Genomic DNA, 22,509 nt, shown 5'->3' with positions numbered 1-22,509 from the left:
GCCCAAGCCACTTCCAATTCCAGAAAGGGGGCGTGGTCAGAAACAGCTCATTTACATTTAAAGCTATAGACACAGAAACAGCCTGTTCTGAGCAGGGCTGAAACAGAGGGGGTTTATAGGCATGATCAAATACAGGTTCGCAGAACTTCAAAGTTTGGGGAGCACTGAGACTTATTTAAACTTTTTGAAAGGTAATATAATATGTGACCTTTAAAGACAATTCTTGTGAAGAATTTGTGGCAAAAACGTTATTATAAACGTTATTATTATATAATATAACATAATATGTTTTATTAATGTAAAGATGGAGTCAGCAGAAATGTTTGTTGCTGCGGACACGCACAGCTATCCATTATGTTGTGTAAAAATATCAGTGATGACACTAACATTAGGGAAATACAACTTCAAACAAAAAGAAAATTGTGAATTTTGTCAAACAAAACATTTCTATAAGTTTATGAGATTTGTGAGTTGGGAAATAAATAGCATTATGAAACAGGCAGCTTAGTGATAAAAAGATTATTGTCCAGCTGTGTTGGCTAAAACAATCTGAAGACATGATGAATATTGATGAGTTCTGCATTCATTTGGAAAATTCAGCACAACTGGCATGACTAAAAAGCAAATCTTCTCAGACATTCATTGTGGGTAGAAAAAAACAGAGTCAGAATCAGAAGTAGTTGTGTACAGAGAGAAAAAGAGTCTGCATCATCCTCAAACACTGAGCACTTCTCACGATTAAAACCCAATTACCAGGGACTGATCTGAACTAGGCTAAATAAAGAATGAAACTGAGAATGATATGTGCTGCTTAAAGTTAATGAGCAACTCACCCATGGGTCATGGGCATTGGAAATGTTATTTCTGTATGCAAGTGGCGGGCCTCAGATTCCACATGTTGGCATAATGGAGGGGGATTAGTGAAGAATACGTGCTGTCATCTGTGGACAGCGTGATGAGCTGAGAGGGGACTGAAGGAGAGAGAGAGGGACTGATAAAGAGAGGAGGGGGAACCAGACAGAACTAGGCCAATTGTTTTGATGTGCTTAACTCTTTCTGGCTTTGTGTGCATGTTTGTGGGTGTATACAAAAACACAACTGCATGTCTAAACTTAGAAAAGTAACCCTACATAACATCCTACTGCAGTAATGTAGTGTACTGTACTGAAGTACACCGTGCAGCAACAATAATTCATCCATGAATGCGAAATAGGTGGTTAATACATTTAGAATGTTTGGACTTTTTCTGCATATTTTTCTGCATCGAACAACAAAACATCGTGTTCCACAGTAGAGTATTACATTAATGTATATTAGAGGTCAACCAATATTGATATTCAGGGTTGTTCAAGAGATCCATAAGCGAAATTTGGAACCGATATGCATTTACAGTAAAAATGAAAATGTTTCTGTCAAAATGTAGAATTTGGAATATTACCAACTCCTAGACGTTGTTTAAATGCTCATCCAGAGACTCTCCTCCTGCTCCAGTCTGCTCTCCTCTCTGTTCACTCCAGTTGCACCCAGGTTTCAGTGTTGATTGGGTATTGCTTGTGTGACATCTAGCCAATCAGATAGCGTTGTGGGCGGGACAGAGTGAGATGAGACAGAGTGGTGAAAAAAATGTAGCCAATGCAGAAGTGCAAAAAACTGCAGTTCGTTGAGCGTCAGCTTGAGGCTGGCTCCAGAAGAACCCGAGGTCACATTGACGGAAAATGATTTTGTTCTGATTATTGTCTTTATGGGTACAAACTGTACAGGGAGGGGGAGGGGGGGGGGGGGGGATGTTTTTTTAACTTCTGATTTGATTTTATGAAGGATACAAGTTATGCATGGTTAGGCGCGTGTCTGACCTGATCGGTAGGGGGGTGTTGCAGGTTTAACGAGGGGCTTAAAATCCAACTCAGCTCCCGCTCTTAGCCCAAAGACAGGTGACGTCACTCAGGCTTGAACACACCCAGAGGGAAAGCCAAAGTCACCTTCAGCAGAGCCAAAGTCGTGCACTGTAACGCACACTTAAATCGCAGAGGTCAGAAGATAAATCTGAGGGGTAAAATGGTAAATCTGTGGAGTCAAATGGAGAATTTCACTGTTGAGGCTAGCCAACGTCAAGCTCATTTAAAAAAGTTAGCTTATTTCAAAAAATTAATCTGAGAAATCTAAATGATAAATCTGAGCGGTCAAGAGATACATCTAAGGGATTAGAATAATTAATCTGAGGGGACCAAAGATTTTCATATACAAATCTATATTCAGTTTTTGGTATTCCATGAAGTGATATACATCTTCAGGTCTAATATATTTATTTAAATGAAACCATCTCTAAAGATTAAAAGGGGAATTATTCCTTAAGGGAGCAGTTACACTTTAAAAACATCTTTTAAATCCCTCAACTAGAAACTGCTTTTCTGAAAGGGGTCACAAGGCAAAAGGTCATGTTCCATGTGTTTAGGTTCCCTGAAAACCTGGTTTCCATTCTCTAGTTTTTCTAAATAACATGACATATTTATGAACCATCAACAGCAGTTTAGGAGGAAAAAAAACATCCCTCTGTTTTATTTATGAAGTGGTAAACACTCACGGACTGAACTACTTTGCTTCATGCAGGCTGAGTAGGTGTGTTTTGATCAGATGTGACAATATTAGCAAACATGCCAACAACCGGCTTCATACTTTGATCCAAAAGCTCCTAAGTCTTGAGAAGTCTCACCCAGTTTGAAGAGACAGAGAAAAGAATGGACACGTACTACACTGAATTGTCTACATCACTCAAAGCCGATGAAGAAAATGTGTCTTAGTGGCATTTATTTCTGAAATTGCAAGTATAGTACTATAAATGACATCTATAGTGGAGTTTAAAGCAACATTGTTCCTCTTGCTGAGTTGAGGTTTGAAATATAATTAATTGGAACTACTCATGTAGGGGAGCGTACCTCAAATGTGCTTGTACAGTGGTTGAGTCAATGCCACATTTACATAAAGAGCAATATTCCAAATAAGTGAATATCCTGAATATACCCTGCCATGTAAACAACCTTTTCTCATTACCTTAACCCCAATAAGGTCATATTCAGAGTATTGTAATAAGACATGGGGAGTATGCCAGTTTTAGTGGCATTATTGTTAACACTGGCACTTCAAACGCAGCATTTTTGAGACACATATTACAGTTACCAAGTGCTTGATGACTCGTGCCCTGAGTGGGCTTCCACTAGCTGCTAGGGCGGAGAATATTCACTTTAAGGGGAAGGGAGAAGTAATAGTCACGATAAGGGTTTTCAGTTCAACGCGATCAACAGTGATATGTGATCCCCGGTGATCGATGGAAAATATATCATCATGGTGTAAAATAAATGTACGACTGCTAAACCCCAGCATAGAGTCTGAGTGAGGAGAAGGCATTGTTTAGGGAGGCGCCCATATTCTTATGAGACTTTCGCTGACTTTCATCTTGTTTCAACTGAACATGTCTGCATTAATCAGGCAGGTACTGGTTGTTGTGTGACAATAATCAGGTGCTTAATGTAACGTTAACCTACAGCCTGCTGTCGTCTGTAGCTGTAAACAAACTCTTACAGAGCGCTGTGTTCGCTCCAAAAACTGAAGATATAGTCCCTAAATGTACGCTCCCTGTTTGTTGTCTGTCTGATTTGAAACATGCGCTGCAGCAGCAGGCAGTTCACAGACACACACATCTGAACTTCCAGTTATATCTACTTCTTTCATAACTGAAAGACACATCTCACCTTCTTTGTAGCTCCAGTAGTTTTGTTGCCATGTTTGTTTTGCTGATATACGTCACTTGGCTGAGGCCGCGCCTGCGCAGATAATCGGCAGCAGTCAGAAACCAGGGTTAGGCGCATACATGTCTCAGCATCCCCTTTGGAGTTCTCCAGGTAGCAAAACCAGGATTCTCAAAAATCTGTATAATGGCTTGTCCCAGTTTCTGAAATTGGGATATGGTGTTTTATTAACATTCACAAAAACTGGGTACTTAAAAAACGTGATCACAACAGGGATCCTCAAGTCTATGTCCAACACAGTCAATGAAATGAGTCACTTTCCATCACTTGGATTTGATAAAAAAAAAAAAACAGTATCCCTCAAGTAACATCTCTTACGTACAGCCGCCTATGCATCTCATGCACTAAATATTATAGAAGTCTTTGTTATGTAACATGGAACTACTATACAGGGAAGGAAACATTTCATCATAAAGCACTCTGAAAGAGGATATGCAGTTAATACCCTCAGCTTCCATGAGATTTTGATGCATGCAGGGATTGTGGCATGGATTGTTTTTAGCTAAACATCTGCATTTAATCCCCTTTCCAGCGTTATTCAGATGATGAGAATTTATGTACGGACACGTGTTTGCATGTTTATTTGTCTTAAATGCTCTTTAATTTTGATTTATGCAAATACATGCTTTCCCATTTGACTTCAGAGTTCTAAATAATGACTGAGCTACCTGTGAAGGAAATCCTAAAATGTAGGTTAAAGAACGAGTGTAAGCTGTGCTCTTATTATATTCTAGCAACACAAAAGAATTACATTTATATGGTAATATACTAGAAATAACAAATGGCAGTAACATGGAGTCCTGACATAATTAGTGTTTAGTTGATAGTTGGGTGTGTACACAGGTAGGACGACATGAAAAATGGCTTTACTCCTAATGAGCCCACTTAGTTTTCAGAATGAAATTTCATTAGAATGATGGAAACGCTGCCTAACCTTGAGACTGTCTAATGTCCCCAGAATCCCCACTTAGCTTTCTTTTGGTGTAACTTGGCATGTACTTGTGATCGGAGAAAGCAAAAAGGAGAACAACCTTTGGCAATGTGTGTAATGTGACGTCCATTAGGAGATTGATTCCAAACCCAGAGGAAAAAGACGAGTGTGTGGCCGAGGATGTTTTGAGGGACGAATCATTAGAAAAGAAGAAAAAATATCTGTTCTGCTCCCTCATCGATACAAACTGCATTAGCTCATCTGTGGTTCCCCCTCCTCCGCCCCTGCCATGCCCTCGTCCCCCTCCCTGGAGACCAAACATCTGCTGTCACCTGTCAATCAGATCCTGACAGACAGTGACCTTGCTCGGCATTGTTAGAAACGATTTGAATCGACCTTGCATTTTCAAGTTGCTTCCATTGCTGGTTTCCTCCGTGCAATTGGCTTGTAAAAGAGGTGCCAAGCCAAATAAAACGGGATTGATTGGCGCTTGGATAAGTTGTTTTATTGGGTTTGACTCTGTGTGACTGCATTGCAAATGTTCATAGTTCCTTTATGGACAGTTGTAATATGAATTTACTGTGCAGAATATGTTTGACTGTTTAAGCTATTTACACATTATGGGATTATTGGCCTGATTTATTAAACCAGTGTATGGATTAGTGTACTTTAATGTAATGTTGGTACTATTGTTGGTACTCTTATTTTGGTTTCGGTTTTTATGTGGCAGAGGGCTGTCTTCCATGAATCTGGATCTGCTCGACATTTCTGCCTACTAAAAGGACGTTTTTTTTCCCTTTCATGGTGGCCAAGTGCATGCTCAGTGGTGGATTAATGTTGGATTTCTATAAATAGTATTCAAACAAGTACAGTCAAGACACACTCTGTACACAAAGAGTCATAACATTGGCTGTGATTATGGGCTACATAAATAAAAAAATATTGTTAAATTTTTCTTCTTACCATAAAACACGGTATAGTAAAGAAAAGAAAGCAGTTCACACACGTGCACAAGGTGAGCATCTTCTGTCCTTTGTATTCTTTAGATACCATTGTAAATGTTTAAATAGTATTTCTTCATATTCCATTCCCTTGAACATAGTGTGAGTCTAAAATCAGGTTGTCTTTGTTTTGCAAGATGAAAAAAGCAAGCACAAACCTTGTTTTTGTTGCAACTCAACAAGATGAGAAGTGCTTTACTGCAGGGCATTGTCTTTTACCAGAATCTGCTTTTTTTTTTTTTGTGCAAAAGTATGTCATTATGATTTGTGCTCTCTACTGATACTTGTGGAAGTCTGTTTATGTCCCAAATTACTGAAAGAATCTCTTATGTCAGCCCACGACTTTTTTTTTTTATCTGAAATGAAAGTGGAACAAACGAGGGTGCTTCATGCAGGCAATGGCTGTGATTGTTTGGTGAGTACTTAACAGGTTTAGGTGAAGCTGGGGAAGACCAGGGGTAAAGTGCATGTGTGTGTGTCTGTGTGTGTGTGTGTGTGTGTGTGTGTGTGTGTGTGTGTGTGTGTGTGTGTGTGTGTGTGTGTTTGTTTGTGTGTGTGTTTTGGCAGGGTTAGCTGTCTAACTCAATCTGTCCAAGCTCATGTTTCTCTGTCGGGGTGAGCGTAAGCCAGCAGTCAGATATGTCACACAGTAAACGCCAGTTTCAGGGAACAAAGTCATATCATTTTTTTTTTGTCTCCATTTCCCATGTAGAGCTGAAGAAACAAATCACAGAGAGACTGTGGAGGTTGGAGGGAGACAAAGAAGAACACTGACTAAAGACATACAATTATACAGCGTGCGTGGAAGACTCCACTACAAAATGCTGATGTGCTGTGTGTGTGTGTGTGTGTGTGTGTGTGTGTGTGTGTGTGTGTGACAGGAAGGTAACACATGGTGATGCTATTTCTCTCGAGGAGACAGAGAACTGTCAAAATCTGCACCTTAAGCACTCTCTCTCTCTCTTTCTATACCCCCCCCCCCTGTCCTCTTGCACTGTCTCTCTGTTTCAGGAGGGCATTCAAAATAATTGAGTTCTTTTAGGCAGGGAGGGGGGGGGGAAACATTGCTGTGAAATAACAAAATTGTAGCCTCTGCGTGCAGTGATTTTGTCAAGTGGCTGTTGCCCGTCTATCCCCAACATTTTCCCAGTCAAGCTCGTTCTCACACATCACAGCCTCTGCCCCCCAAACTCCCCCCTCCCTACCTCTCGTCTCCCTCGCTCTTTTTTTGCTTCCTCTCTCTCTCTTTCACTCTCCCTCTCTCTCTCTCTCTCTCTCTCTCTCTCTCTCTCTCATGAATGTCACCTCTACTGATGGTGGCTGCTGGAATTCACGCACACATACTCTCACAACCACTCGCTGACTTTGGATGGGAGGAGGAGGAGGAGGAGGAGGGAGGGAGGGAGGGGGTTCGGTGAGGACTGTGGAAAAGGAGCCTGCCACCATCGGAAGCAGAAGAGGAATTTCTGTCTATCTGTGTCCATGTCTCTGCTCCGCTCCCGAGATCATCATTCCCACAAAGACCGCCTGCCTCCCGCCTGCTGTTCCACCTCTGGATTTAAGTCTGCTGGATTACTGCTCGGACTCTCGGCTCATTATTCCAAGCTGCCACATTTAAATGGGAGGCAAAGTTGGACCTCCATGGACTGCACAAATGGTGACAAACAGTTTGATTTCTCTGGCGCTATTAAGAGCTTCTTAGCATTCAAAATGATTTCACTTTTCTTCAGTAAAAGCGTTTTTATATGTAAAACAATTTAAGCTTCTTCTCTTTGGTAGTGTCTGTTTAAAGTAGGGTAGTTATTTGCAATAAAAGCTTTGAACTTGTATATTTAGGCGCATTTGGAAATGAAAAATGAGTGGGGAAGAGGGATAGATCTACGTCTCCAGCTACAGTTTTTTTAAACTTAATCAGTCTAACCTTGGCTTTTCTGTTATTCTTCAAGCCGAAAATGTGACTGTGACACTTTTCTGTGCTCTCTTAGTGTCGGATTTTTATTTTTGGTCCAAGTGAAGGCTTAACATCCAACTGCAGGTGAACTTGCATCGCTTTCCTCTCTAAGGGAACCCTCAGACTAAACTCTTCCCTGTAACCCACTTAGATCTCCCCTGTGGGGGCTTCTCTAAAACCTGCGTCCTACTCTAGTTTTTTTGAAGAAAAGTAAAAAAGCCGAACCAGCCAGAAAGGGGGTACTGGGAAGGAAGACAACCCCCCTCCCAAAGGTGAGAGGGGGGGGAAGATGGCAGCTCTCGCCAGCTCTCTCATCAGACAGAAACGGGCGGTCAAGGACGACCAAACCAACCGACCGGTAGCCAACAAGCGCAAGCCCTGTCCTAAGAGCAACAAGTCCTTGTGCCAGAAACAGATCCTGGTCCTGATCTCCAAAGTACGACTATGCGGCGGTCGAAAAGGTCGAAACGAAAAAAGACCGGGTGAGTCATTGCTATCATTTACGTCTTTAACGTTCCTTTTGTCATTCTTTTGTTGGGATGTTTTTTCTTGGAATGAAAACTGAACATTCCTTTAATGAATTCTTCTGAAATGACTGAAAAATGACTGTCCTGTTTGTTTTCAACATCATGTAAAAATACAATTCTACTCAGAATCATCCAGAAAGAAGAACAGTTTTGTGCACAGAAATCTTTACAATGGACTCGCAGTTAGAAAGCAATGAACTTCTGTCGCACATTAAAGCTAATAGTTTCCTATTAGCCGTTGTTTTGAGGGCAAAAATCCCATGCGGTAACCTGTTTGATAAACTGGCCAGTGGCTGATGCTGCTCTCAGCTCTGTAAAGTAATAATATCACAGGTTGTTGTATAAAAGCAAAAACTCAGCTAAAATGGCTGTCCATACACCTAATGGAGCTTTTGTGTCCCCAGACATGTAATCATGCAGAGACATGCAGGGACAATAAATTGTGAAATAGGCTAACAGCTATCAGCAGCTTTATGAACTCTGAGTCCTCTCTCTGGCTTCACAGGTGCTGACTGTGGAATGCTGTGCAGATTTTAAACTAAAAATGGAAAAAGAAAAGCAATGTCCTCTTAAGTTTTTTTGAAGGGATTGTAGTTTGTTTGCGCACAAATGAGTAGTCTCAGAGGAAATACATTTACTAGTTTGAAAAATCACACCATAGTTAAATACACAAACCCAGGGTCATTTGTGTTTAATTTGCTGAAATAACTAAAGATACTAGATACTAAAGAACTAAAGAGATAACTAAATCAAGACATGTTGCTGTGGTTGAAATAAAAACAAATACTTTGATTTACTGAAATTAAACTGATTCAAAGAGTTTAGATGCAACTGTTGTAAGGGTGTTCAAATTGTTTGAGTAATGCTTTGTTGTTTTTGTCAAAATATCTAAATATCTGGAAAACACTAAAATGACAAAAGAGCTGATTCAGTTTGACTACAAAGCAGTTTCATCTAGGGACATTCACTGATACGATACGATACGATGCAATGTGATACGATATGGTACGGTATGATACGATACACTTGACATCAACACCAGCACCAAAAACCAACGTGTGTTGAAAATGTTTCTGTGCAGTGAAACTCTGTCAGGTTCTGTGTCAGGTTCTGTGTGATGTTCTTTCCCTTTGAAAGTAGGACTTCAACACTCAGGCTCTGAAAGGAGAATTTATTTGATGTGTTGCCAACACTACCTTTTCTTTAACAAATGTGCAACAAGGTCAATAGAAAATGTAATGTGGTACAACTAAACATTTTAATGAACCATCTCCCTGATGTTGTGCCTGGGGGGGGGGGGGCAATGTGTGTTTTCTCACACTCCTTATACAGTACAGTTAAAAAACAAACAAAAACAATGTCCTGTTTTGTTTAATGCTTAAGACTGAATATGACAACAGACCGATGAGTCTATCATCATACTCAGATATCAGTGCTTATCTTACACATATGTTTACTATTACTGGCATTGTAGCTTTAAATCTATTCGATTCATTGTTGTTCCATCTCTCTCTTTCTGCATCTCCCTCTATCCCCTCTCAACCCCAACACAGTTTCGGCAGATGGCTGTTCAACATGAGTCTGGTTCTGCTCCAGGTTTCTGCCTCTTAAAGGCAGGTTTTCCTTGCCACTGTAACTTCGCTACATGTTGCTTAGTGCTGTGCTCATGGTGGATTCACGTTGGGTCTTTGTAATAAATAATATAACGAAGAGTGCGATCAAGACCTGCTCTTATTGAATGGTGTCTTGAGATAACATTTGTTATGAATCGGCTCTATACAAATAAAGATGACTTAATGGATTTCATGGAAATATCTTCTGTTTAACTTCTAAATTTGTAAAAAAAAAACAAAAAAAAACTTTGTATCTTTTTCTATATTTGGTTCTTTTTCCTGAATATTGTTGCATTAAGTCAAGTAATGTTGTTTTTGCAGTATTCACATCACACCTAGTGACTGTTAAGACTCCTGAATTATTAACGTTCCGACAGAGAAATGTTTTTACTTTATTCACGCACACAATTAGTAAGTGTAGTATGCTTAAGGTTGAATTATGCATATTACAGAAATGTCACTGAACAAACACCCACCGTAAAGGGGTCGCATGCTTTCACGGCTGATTGTAGAAGAAACAGATCTAAAGAGTGCATCTAAGCAGGGCGAGCGTGAGAAAGATGAGTGATGAGCAGAGCTTTGTGCCTGATGACGACTTTCTTTTCATTCTGCACCACACTGCTCACACATGTCTGCTGGGCTTCAAACAGCATTGTAATACACAAACTTTGAAGTGCACAGCATGGCCTGAAGACTGATGTGCTATAGATAAGGTACTGTACTGTATTGATTTTAAACATTGCGGAAAGATTCAAATCCAAATCACCTCAAATCTGTTTGATTTCTAGTACCACTTGTTTGTTTAGTTAAATAATAAACATACAAAGAGTTGTGGCTATGTTTAAGGCCTGTCAACAAAAGGGAATAACATCCTATTGTTTCTCAGCTGTTTCTCTTCCCTATCACATCAATTTCTATTCAAATCAACAAGTCTGTGTTGATAAAACACTCATTTTCAGATCTATGCAATATGATAGAACACTGACAACATACAGTACAGAAAGATACAGAATTATTTCTCAGAAATAGGGATTTAGAATGATTATTTTGCATTGTTTCTGTGTAGCCTACGAAATCCCTGTTTTTGATTAAACTGCCTGTAAATGTTTACATAATAATACCAGATGTTGTGGTGTTGCAGTGGCAAATAGGTTGGTGGTGGACGTGTTGGAAAAGGCTCACAAGAGAACATCATCAGTCTCATTGTTTCTTTCAAGAAAATCAATTTCATGTTAAAGCTGTGGTTCTGGGTGCAATCATTGTTTTTTTTTGTTTTTTTGCTTTTTTTCTAGAGACACTGAGGAACACTTTCAGTTCCATTTATGTGTGGATATTTATGTTGTGCTTGTGTGTCCGTGTAACATTGTGTACCAATGTGGAGAAAAGAAAAAGCTTTATACAGTCTCCTCTGTAGCGCCTGGTCCCATAATTCTTCATGCTTTGAAATGATCCATTTGAATTGCAATAAAATGCTTGTTCAAGCAAAAAGTTCAAATCCATTTGCTAATGGGGTTCAGGATCATTTTGCCTGGTTGATTTCGCCTGTGACCATCACCAGGATACTATTAGTATGTCAGTCTGGAATTCTCTTAACTTCTGTGTAGAACTTTATTTCTAAAAAGTGTAAGACAGGCAAATCGTTTGAAAATGTCATACAGAACCTTTTACTTCTGCGACAGCAACAAAGGCCGTGCCTTGCCCGAGCCACTATGTCAGTAAAGTAACTGTCATGTTTTCTGTGTATTTCTCAGATGTGCGGATGTGAACTCAACTTTTTCTATCCAAAAGCTGTGATGATATTTCAGTTTGACCAAAGTGTTTTGATTGGCCAATTACATTCATCCCATTTCATAGAGCCATACCACTTAAATAGCTCAAACAAATTACGTTTGTGGCTAAGTCTAATGATTTACAAGTAAGCTCCGGTTTTTAAAAGTTTCAGTCCTCATTCCGTTATAACTGTAGGTGAGGTGGATTAATACACAACACATCAAAGCTAAAAGAGTGCAGTACAATATCGGCAGTCCGCTAGCTGGTGACAATTTTTTGAAAGTTCTAGGATAACATGCAGCTGGGCAGAAAATGTGAAACAGGCCTGTTTCTTTTTAAACAAAATCAAGATTGATGGATCGTAACACCCCTAACTAAGCGTATGAATCATAAGTGGATTTGAATGCTTATCAGGCTGAGGTTTCTTCACAAGGGGGGACAAGCTTTTTGGTTAAGGTTCGACCCGTTTTCCATGTGGCAAACTGCTAGAAATGAAAATGAAGTAAACCCAAGGTTTAAGTTCCCAAAACTGCAGTTCCTTGGGTTGCCACTTGTCGCTACAAAGATGAGTCAAGCTCTATTACATCCACTATTAAAATACACAAATTTACAGCAGAACTAAACATGTTTCCAGCCTGGTGCAAAAAAACAGTTAGACTTCTTTCGGTGTCACCTCAGCAAACCCAGTCTCTTAAATTAATCTTTCGGCCTATTGAGGATGGTTTTATCAAATGTTAAGGCTTGTGTGGTATATTGAGCAAACGGACGGTGCAAGAGGTCTACACTCCAGTCTTTAAGTAGATTGAAAATATAGCGTTATCTCATTCATATGTAAGCACTGATAAGCATGTATTGGTGTTTGCACTCAATGTAGCTGATCTTTATGATTGTTTAATGTTTCTCATACATTTATTTATTTGTGGTGGCCCCAGCATGGATATTATATTTGATGATGGCATTTCCTGTAGTAAAGGCTTAAGGCAGTAGTAATGGTAAGACCAGTTCTTTTTAATAGCATGGTTTGTGTTGAACTGTCACTCGCTCACCTTTATGGCATGGAAGAAAGTGGCAAGTTTAAACAACAAGTGTATGGCCATGATTCTGAAACTTGAGACTTCAAAACAGAAGTCCAAAACAAATGAGTGATACGATCTTGCTTCATTCTCCATAAATAGAGCTTATGATCAATGATGTCCCCTACAACCAAAAAACGCAATACCTGCAATCGTACTGAAGAAATGGATTTATATGGAGAGGGAAGAAATATCCGCTTCATTTAAGCTAATGGCCTTTGAAGAGTTTGAAAACACTGGATTTTGAAAAGACAGATTTTATTTATACTTCACTTTTCCAAGGATGTGGGTTTTAAAAAGGCTTATTGAGATAACAGATTAAGCTACAACAGTTATGCGACACAAGTGCAAATCTACAAGTGCTTTTTAAAGTTTGTCATTTGCAAAAGTTAATACCTTCCAACCACTAAAAAATGTAGACATTTTCTTCACAGCCATCACAAGTTTATTTGGATTCTCAACAAGCTGCTATTTTTTAAGGAGAGTTTTTTTCCAGCTGTCATATTAGCATCACACCAGCACACATCAGCTATATTTACAACTGCCATCAAAAAGTGGCTACTGTTTATGATAGGGATGGATATAAACCCTGGCGCTTAATACACATGTGACATGGCAGACTGGATGAGATTCGTGACAAACCGCAGCCTGATTTTACCTTCCTGTCCCCTCATCATCACACCTCCTTTGCTGTAGGTGTCCTGTACAGTCCCTTCACACTGCAAGACCTTCGGGTGCTAGCCTGACCAATGCAAAAAAGACCTCCCCCACAGTCAGTGATCTGCAATGCTGCTCTCTTTTTTAGATCAATTCAGCTCATTAATGTATAGCGATTAATCAATAATCACCCTCTTAGCTGGTTCAAGGTGGAATCTGACTTGAAAGGGGAGGGGAGTATTGAGCTGCTGGCCTCTGTGTGTCACCTTTAGTACCCTTCTCTAAGTTAAATGGGCTTTAAATGTTGCATGGATATACATTAAGCAAATACAAAAATCACCAATAGGGTTGCAACAACAATATTTTCATTTTGCATTACTTTGCCGAAAATTCTATAAAAACGCTAGAAATGCTCTACACAATTTCCAATATTTTCATCACCAAAATGACAAAAATAAAAGCTTAGTTTTGATTAAATCAGCACAAACCAGCATGTTTGATATTTTTTTCTTGTAAAGTTACTGAAGCGACGGATTATTAAAATATTCTCTGATTAATTTCCTTTGGATTTTTTCTAAATCTTTTTATTTATACAGCTCTTGACCCACAGCAGACATAAAAGGCAGGCGAATATGATACTAAGAAATTGCAATTTTTTGTACCTTTTTCTGGTAGAGAAACATCATTACAATAGAAATACAATTATAGATAAAAATAGCTTCACAATAAGCTGACACATTACAAACTAATGCATGCACGTATAGTGCAGACTTAGACATCCTGTAGCATTGAGTGGGCTGTTTGGCATGGAGCTGCACTGTAGTATGTTGATAGAGTAAGCATCAGAGGAGCCAGTGGACGGTCGGAGCACAGATGTAGGCCCCGAACAGCCAGCAGCAGCCCGGGTTTGCAAGGAGAGATCCAGCAGAGGATAGCATTAAGCTGACCCCAAGAGATCAGGGCTGCAAACTCGCTTACTCAACAACACCTGATCAGACGATGCAGTGTTAGGTAGCTTCTCATCAGAACTTTACTGACTGTGACAGGGGTCAGAAAGAGAGAGAGAGTGAAAGAGAAGAGGAGGAAGACAGCGAGGGCGAGTCTGCAGAGGTAAACACAGGTTTAGAGAGAAAAGTAACGACGTCAGAGAAAATTGTTTCAAAAGGTGGAGGTGGATGGCAAAGATGGGGGAGGACACAGATAAAGAGGTAATCAAAAATACAGGAAGAGAAGTAGGCAGAGATAGCGGCAGAGATTAAAGGGATGGTGGGTGGGACTAGAAAGAGCCGTGAATCAGGCTGTCATAAATGCAGCATGTGGAGAAGAGCATGAGATGGGGCACCATGGGGCTGGATATTAACTGTCAATGCCAAACAGCTTCCTACAGACATAAACTTCTCCTCGTGTTTAATAATCTCTGTAGATAGTAGGCTGTTTCTAATTGTTTTCTTTAATTAATTTTTCAGGTGTTTTAGTTGAAGCTTAGTAAGTGGGAAATGATTGAACTGAACCCCATTTAGAAACCTATGTGCTTTTTATTGTAATGCCAGAGTCACTTACAGTTTTTTTTACATAAGAAGTGCTATGTTCTTTCATGTGAGGTAACGTTTAAAGCTCTTAAAACGTAATTTATCTGTTAGCCTCCTTTGTGAGCTAATACTTCCGAAACAAGTGGGCGTTTCCCCATTGGCCCGGTTCGTTTGGACTGATGTGAACACAACAATCGCACCTCAATGTAGAATGTGTATTTTTCATTATTAATCAAAATTGACTGATCAGATATGTGTTTAAAGAAAACTAATCAAAGAAATGTTTATGAAGACTTTTTAGTTTTCTTCAGCAACCTATGAGCCATTAGGCTCAGGTCGCTAGTTAACAGGGTCACACACTAAACCGTAACACCCGCAGAACGTTGAAAGCCCCTCTCGTTCATGCGCTGATTCACAAGTTTGTTAACTTCTGTATTTTTGTGAGTGGTGTCCAACATTTGACATAAAGGCTCATCTGCCCAAAAATCGATGAGATCTTTGACCTGCAAGCTGCTCCAAGTCCACCGACAGTTTATTTTGTTGGTCGGTTAAGCAGCTAGTCCCACAATGTAAAATGCTGCTAGTTCACATGGCATTTGTTAACCTACACAGTGTGAAAAGGATTCTGTGATGTAATTGTGTATGGACAGCCCTTTGTTTTAAAGGTGCAATGACAGATCAACATGTGACCGGAATCTGCCGGTTTTCAGCCTTCTCAGAAAGGACTTCAGTTGAACAGTGGACTGAATTATTGATTGTGTTTTGTCCTTATATATCTTTATGTGCCCTTCAGTGAAAATGTTTTGGATTAAGGAAATAGATCCTTATGGCACATTACCACAGGTAAACTGTTATTAGAACTGTCAACACACAGGCCAATTGGAGAATGTGAAGTAATATAAAAAACTACACTAGAGACATACTACCTATTTTTGCATGTGCAGCACACATGAATATGTGTATGCATGCATGCAATCACGCATGTACGGCATGCATGCTATAAGCCTGAGAGGGGAAGCAAAGCAAGAGCAGCTGACAGTGAAAGAGAGCATGATGAGGAAAGAGGCAAGAGTCAGGGAGTCCTGCAAAAAGCAAAAGGAAATCCCTTGTTGTTTGGTTCGGTCAGAACAGAAGAAGAAATGCCCTTGGTTTCTCAGTCACGTTTTCCACGTTTCACAATTTTCATAAAAAATTAATTAAAGTGGCATTGCACAACTTTCTCCACTAGGGTTATGTTGCCATAAATTTTTAATGCTGTTCATATGTCAGCTGTAAATATCACTGTGAACACACTATATAATAATCATCATTGAAAATGTAATTCATTTTGTCCTTTGTGTCCAGGCCAAAATTGATGTTTTCAAGACAAGGAGTTTGAGTGTCTTTACAGCCACCTGTATAACACATTGGGTTTCCTCTATCAGTCATGAAAAGTGACTGCTATCTCTGTCTCACTGAGTCTACTGTTAAGCACTCATAAACTTGCTACTCTTCTCAGGTATGTTAGTTAATTATAGTTTGGGTCAGAATAGCCAAAGAGCTTTGTTAATGTTTCCCTTGGAAAAAGCCATGACCCAATAAGAAATGTGTTTTAGCTTTAGTTTGTATTTAAGCGCTCCTTTTTTTAATTACAAACTTAATTTGGAGTTTTTAACACCACTTCATTAGATTCTTATAAACAACCCAAACAAACAACTTGTTTCTTAAATGAGAAATACAATTTTGTTAAAGGTAGTATTTATTGCTGTAAGGCAATGAATTTGTACTTTTTGGGGGATCAGCGCTGAAACTAGGTTATCATTAAAGAACACATATTGAAAATGTTCCCAGGAAATCCAGCCCCAATCAAGATGTAAGAGATTTCCAAACAACAGCTTTCTATTTGTCTACATCTGGAAGAGACAAACAAAGATTAGTGGTTGAAGTGGAGGTCATCCAAGTGGAGGGGATTTTTCGCCTTGAGCGCTTGTTTCATCAGAGGGGACTTAAATATCTGGTAACAAATGGTGTTGAATTGCGAGGGTGGGGTTACAGCTGTTCATGGACAGAAGTAGGTGATTTTGTTAATCCCTTAAAGGTTGTACAACATGTCCTCATCAGGTTAGACAACAAAAACAAGTTGTGAACTATAATTTTGTTCATTATCAAATGAAATGGAACCAAAACTAGAGATTAAGGGATTGATTTATGACATGTTTTCTACCTTTATGTCTCTGGGTTGCATTCAAACCCATGGTGCTGTAGAGACTTTGATCAAAATGGCCTTAAATCTAGTTTAAAGTGGGCAAGGGGAGAGCAGTGTGTACAGAGAGCTCCTTTGTTTGCTGCCATCCTGAAGATGCCACCTTTTCCTCCCACCCAAACCTGCTAAATTGAATCTGTGGGTGTTTTGATTAAAGCTGACAAGGACAGATTGAATTTAGCTCTAACAAGAGAAAGACAGTGAGGATGGAGGACACCTATAGAGGTAATGATGAGAAGACAAGGCGAAGGAGAGACAGAGGGGAAGAGGGGCATGAATGGGAGATTTACCAGTGGCGGCTGGTGCATTATTCTCTGGGTGGGGGTGGGCATAATGGCAATTGCCATTAACGGGCTGACAGAATTAGCATCATGATCGCAGTAATTTCAACTTAACTAAGTGATTAAGGAAGTCGTTAAAAAACAAAAGTAAGTTAAGTAATTCTAACTTAACCAAGAAAATAGATTGTTTTTGTGTGTGTGACCCAGATGAGAAAGTGTTGTACGGGAAAGATTTGCCTTGGAATTGTTTATTTTAAGGATTTTTAATGTGTTTGTTTGAAAAGTAGCTGACATGTTGTCCTGATCCTGCTGTTGCCTAAATAAATTTGTCAGGTTATTGAAGGTCTAGTAAAACGCCTTAGCTATTTTTATTGATGTTATTTGTATAAGGAACAGCAAAATGTGTGTCTATTGTGTCCTGTATACAACAATGCAAAGGAAGTGTGCTTAAATTGTCAGCATTACTAAAGTATTTCTGCTTTGTTTTTGGCATATTGTCGCTGCTGTGTTTTTTGTTTGTATAGTTTCGTTTTTTTTTTTCTTTTGTATTATGCTTCGAACAGGGCGGCATAAGTGCTTGCGCCCAGCCTGTTTGTGTCATTGGTCACTCAGTCATCTAAAAGGCAGGAGTGACAGTTCACATCTATGGTTATATTAACGGCTCCGTGTAAATTAGGTTAATTGGAAAAAACAGGTGAACATACTGTGAGGAAAAAACATTAGTACAATACCGATTCGCTGCCAATGAAATTGGGAGTGTCAAGGAGCTGCCAGAGACAAACCAATAAGAGAGAAGTGTCAGGTCACCTGTCCGTCCACTGTCACTAACCGGAGCTACAGCGCTGGCTGTGTTAGAGCTTAGACACAGCATACGACCCGCATTTAGGGCCTACATTCTATAAAATATTAATAATTAACTCAACAGACTTGTAACACTGGTGCTGACTAGCGGGGTTGATGACGTGTTTTGAGGTTTGTTAACTAATCATGCATGTACCTTGATTACCATGGTTACTCGTTTAGTACTTCCCCAGCACTTTGTCTCTGGCATTTTTATTATTTATTCATATGTAGAGTGTGATGTGGTTGTGTCTTACATGAATGTGTTCTTTTTTTTTATGGAACGCGGTGGTTTCTACATGAATGCGTTTCTTTGTATTGAACGTGCTTTTCTGTGTAAATGTTTTTAACACTCTATGGAAGCGTGTCCTTTACACTGATATACACCAGTCAGGAGTGGCACTCTTAATCTCGTTGTGTCCTGTTATACAATGACAGTAAAGGCTTTCAGTTTTCAAATCAAGTACAGATGACTGTCCAACTCTCCAGTGCACGCTAGTGGTGCAACAGATCACAAATGTTAGACTAGGATGGGATCACAGGTTTTTGTCACAGAATGGATCATTTATCAGTTCAGCAAAAAAAATATACATTCATACTCCCTAGCTAGCCATGAAGCTGTGCATTTTAACAGCACTACAAATCTAAACACATCTCCATGAATCTCAACAAAGTATCTCATCCTCAATTTTCTTCCCTCTAGGCTTAACACAAAGCTACAATTCTACAATTCCAATAATAGTAATACAAGCAAGTAGCTAAACAGGAACTCCCTTATTATCTAAAGTGCTTTTAAAACTGAGTACAGTCTGTGATATTAAAAGCTGCATCGCCCATCAAGGACATCAACTCAAACAAAATATAGACATCTTTCTGTTAATAACAAGTTTGCAATGATAAAACACATTCTTGTTAAGAGCTTTGACAATGTCGAACACATAAATAAGAGTAAGGTCTTTTCTATCTGCTCTTTTGTAATGTTAAAAGACAAAGAGTAAGGTCTTTTACCTGCTTTTTGTAAAGTGTCTTGAGATAACACTTGTTATGAGTTGACGCTATACAAATAAAAATTGATTGAATTGATTGATAAAATACACAGTAAACATGTTGAACTTGTTAACACAAGTTATTTAAGAGGATGGGTGTGTGTTATTGTGCAGGCGGAACACCAAACAGGGAGCGTACGCTTGGGAACTCTTTCTTCAGTTATTGGACCGAACAAGTTTGTTTGCCTTAGTTTACACATACAGACTACAGCAGACTGTAACAATACTAACTGGCGGATTCCACAGCTCCGTATGTGCAGCTTTCTGTCTCATTGGGAGTTTGCTCAGCCCGGCAGCACACAGCCTACCCCACTGGGCCTTTTTCTGAAGCGTAAACCCAGCAGACTGCTTCCATGAGCAGCTGGATTTGTGAGTGCACAAGATCACAGGAGTACTACAAGACACATGGGAATGACTTAGAATTCATGTTTATAAAGTGATGGGATATTCAATTGGGAGTCTGTATATTGTGACCAGATGCTCTATGCGTTCCTTTGTATGACTTCCTGCCCTGGTCAATCTGCTATGTTCAGCTTGACGCATGCTTGCAGCGGTCTCTGGCGAAAAAAAAGGGTGCATACTTGGAGTGGAGCAGATCTGAGTGGTGCTGCTGGCCAGAAACAGGCCGCGATGTGTGCAGTAGAAACACGAGTGAGATGAAAAGGTCACCATACGCGGTGAAATATCAACTATTCATGACACATGTCTGTGTGAAAGTCCACAAAAAGCTTGCGCGAAAACAGATTTTACAAGACTGAATTGACTTATTGACCTATTTCTACAGCTGATAAATCAGCGATTCAAGGGATCAACAAGTGGAATGCTTTACCTGCAGAGGTCAAACTGGAACCAGACTGGAGACAACAGGTCTTAAAGAGGACTCAGTCCTGTGGTCGTGTATAATCTTCCTGTTTTACTTTGTCTTAATGTATGATAGTTTGTTTCCTGTACTGTTGTGTTTTCTTGTTGTTGTGCTGGTTTGGTACTGTTTTTTGTTTACCTGTTGTTGAGTTTTATGTGTCTTAAAGGCCTATCTAGGGACAGCATTGCAAAAAAGCTTAGGCTATAAATGTTATAGTGTGTGACAACAGTTAACTTGCTCCATATACTTGTCCCTATGCAACTGAACAGGAACTAAAATATAAACACATAATGGGCAGCCCGAACCATGGGGGGTGATCCAAACTGATCCCAGATCAGCTGTGATCCATCTCACCATTAGTGCACGCAGCATCACTCGGCTACCCCTTGAGGATGCAGCTGCCAGTCCTGCACTAATTTCTGCTTCAAACTAATGATCCTCATTTAAAGTAATTTCTTTGAAAGATTACTCAAAATAAATGATCAGCACTTGTGCAGTTGCAAAAAGAATAATCCCGGCCTGGCGTATCTTTAAATTAAAGAAATGTATGATTTCACTTTTTTTTTGCGTATATTTGTTTATGTTTCTGAACCGATGACAATTTCATCTGCGCAAACACTTCTTTCAGAACTCTACAATTGATCCCTTCTTCTCAATCCAAGCTGCTCTTAAACATCCCTACTCATCGTTTTTCTTCTTCTCCTTCTTCTTCTGTGTGGGAAAGCACGCTGTGTGAGGTCTAAATCAAAGCAAATCAATGAAAGTTCAAATTCCCAATCCTTTGTTGTCCATCACTGTGCTGCTTAGCTTGCTTGTTTGTTTACCTGTGTGATCATCACAGGATCTGACAGAGGTCTGGACCCCAGTGGGAGTGCAGAGAAATGTTTGTCTGTTTGTTCTGCATATATTAAAGAGCCTATTTGTGTCATTGCTGGAGGGTCCATGGGAAAAAAGGGAAAGGTGAGGTTTGTTTGGTGGTTGAAAGGCTCAACAGTCTTGCTCTTGCGCTTCCATGTTTTTCTAAGTAGCTGTGGTAAATACAATAACCAAAGAAGTACATTTAGTGAGCGTGTTATAAGGGTTTTTGACTTTGATAAGTCAGTAGGTTTGCCATCAGCGTCGGCTCTGTAGCAAAGTCGTCCCACAGGAGACGCTGGCAGCCCTTTTGTTAGGCGTACAGGACATAGAGGTATTCTTGTGGAAGATGACTTGCTGTCATTGTTGGCAGTAGAGGACATGCTAAGGCAGAGGCAATGCTTCTTTCTTGTGGCTGCAAAAAAATTAATAATTGTGAATGCTTGACAGTCCAACTTGACTACCTTGCTCATACTGCCGCCTTGTTGAGATACAGTTAATACTTTTGAATTCTCTCCGATTGGATCGGATTGGATTGGATTGGATCATACTCTTTCAGTCAACTAGAGCCACATTGGACCTACACAAAGTGAGAAACGTTTGGAAAATCTACTAACACAACTGTTTTGAATATAAGGTACAGAAAAGGACTGAAATTACACTGCACCGCTATATGTTGTTATGAAGCAGTGAGGCCGCAGTATGCAGCATGTGAATCCTGTGCTGTCACTGATATGTTCCTGACATAATGCTAATGAAGCACATATATGAATATTGAATGTCTGTCAGGGAAGCAGCATGAGTCCTATTTGCTCCTGCCCGTGTTTGACACGGTCTTGTCAGCACCATTAATAAGCTGCAACAACTCTGTGTCACTTATGTGAACTGCTGCCACTGTCACGTGAAATGATTTATGAAGTCTTGAATTAAATTAAGAGGCCAATGCTGGAGTTGCCGGTGTTGTAATACACCTCATTCTTTCCTCTTCCTTCTTTAACCTCACCCCCCCCCCCCTCCCCCAAGTCCTGCTTTATCCTTCTTCCTCCTCTACAACCTCCTTTTTCAACCTGTCTATCCTTACCTCCTCTCCCTCCCTCTCACGCATGTCACACTCAGTATCTATGTAGCTCTCCTTCACTCCATCACAGCCCTTTTCTCCCGCTTCCTGCTATCCTTCCTATCCTTTTATTTCTGGACATACCTCAGACATATTGTTAACTATCTTTCACGACTTCATTCCTCTCATGCTCCTCTCCTTCTCTCCCCCTCTATCTTCCCACAAGGTTGATAATTACTAGCAGCACTGTAGAGCTCATGGCCCAGTTTAGAAAAAGCAAGAGAGAGAAAAAAAGGAGGAACCATGTTCTCCTTTTATTAGAAGCGGAATCAAACATAACACAAGCGACGTACTTCCTATTTCTTGCATATATGCAGTACACATGCTCATGTGTGCATGCATGCATGCAAACACTCGTGTACTGTATGCATGCATGAAGAATATGAGGGAGAGGTGTATGTATGTATAGAG

The 22,509-nt window shown here is 39.8% G+C and overlaps 1 protein-coding gene across 1 annotated transcript in view; it reads left to right on the top strand.

Annotated features, from left to right (window-relative positions):
* Positions 1 to 7,152: 7,152 nt before the first annotated feature.
* Positions 7,153 to 22,509, top strand: part of fgf11b (fibroblast growth factor 11b) — a 51,953-nt gene continuing 36,596 nt past the window's right edge. Inside the window, exon 1 of the mRNA XM_061055656.1 lies at positions 7,153 to 8,168. Within this exon, the coding sequence (XP_060911639.1) occupies positions 7,976 to 8,168 (193 nt within the window). The 5' untranslated portion in view covers positions 7,153 to 7,975. The remainder of the gene's footprint in view (positions 8,169 to 22,509) is intronic.

The sequence above is a fragment of the Labrus mixtus genome, chromosome 14 (genome assembly GCF_963584025.1).
Source record: "Labrus mixtus chromosome 14, fLabMix1.1, whole genome shotgun sequence".
NCBI lineage: Eukaryota > Metazoa > Chordata > Actinopteri > Labriformes > Labridae > Labrus > Labrus mixtus.
Note: the sequence above shows the minus strand (reverse complement) of the source record. Positions and strands in the feature narration are given on the sequence as shown.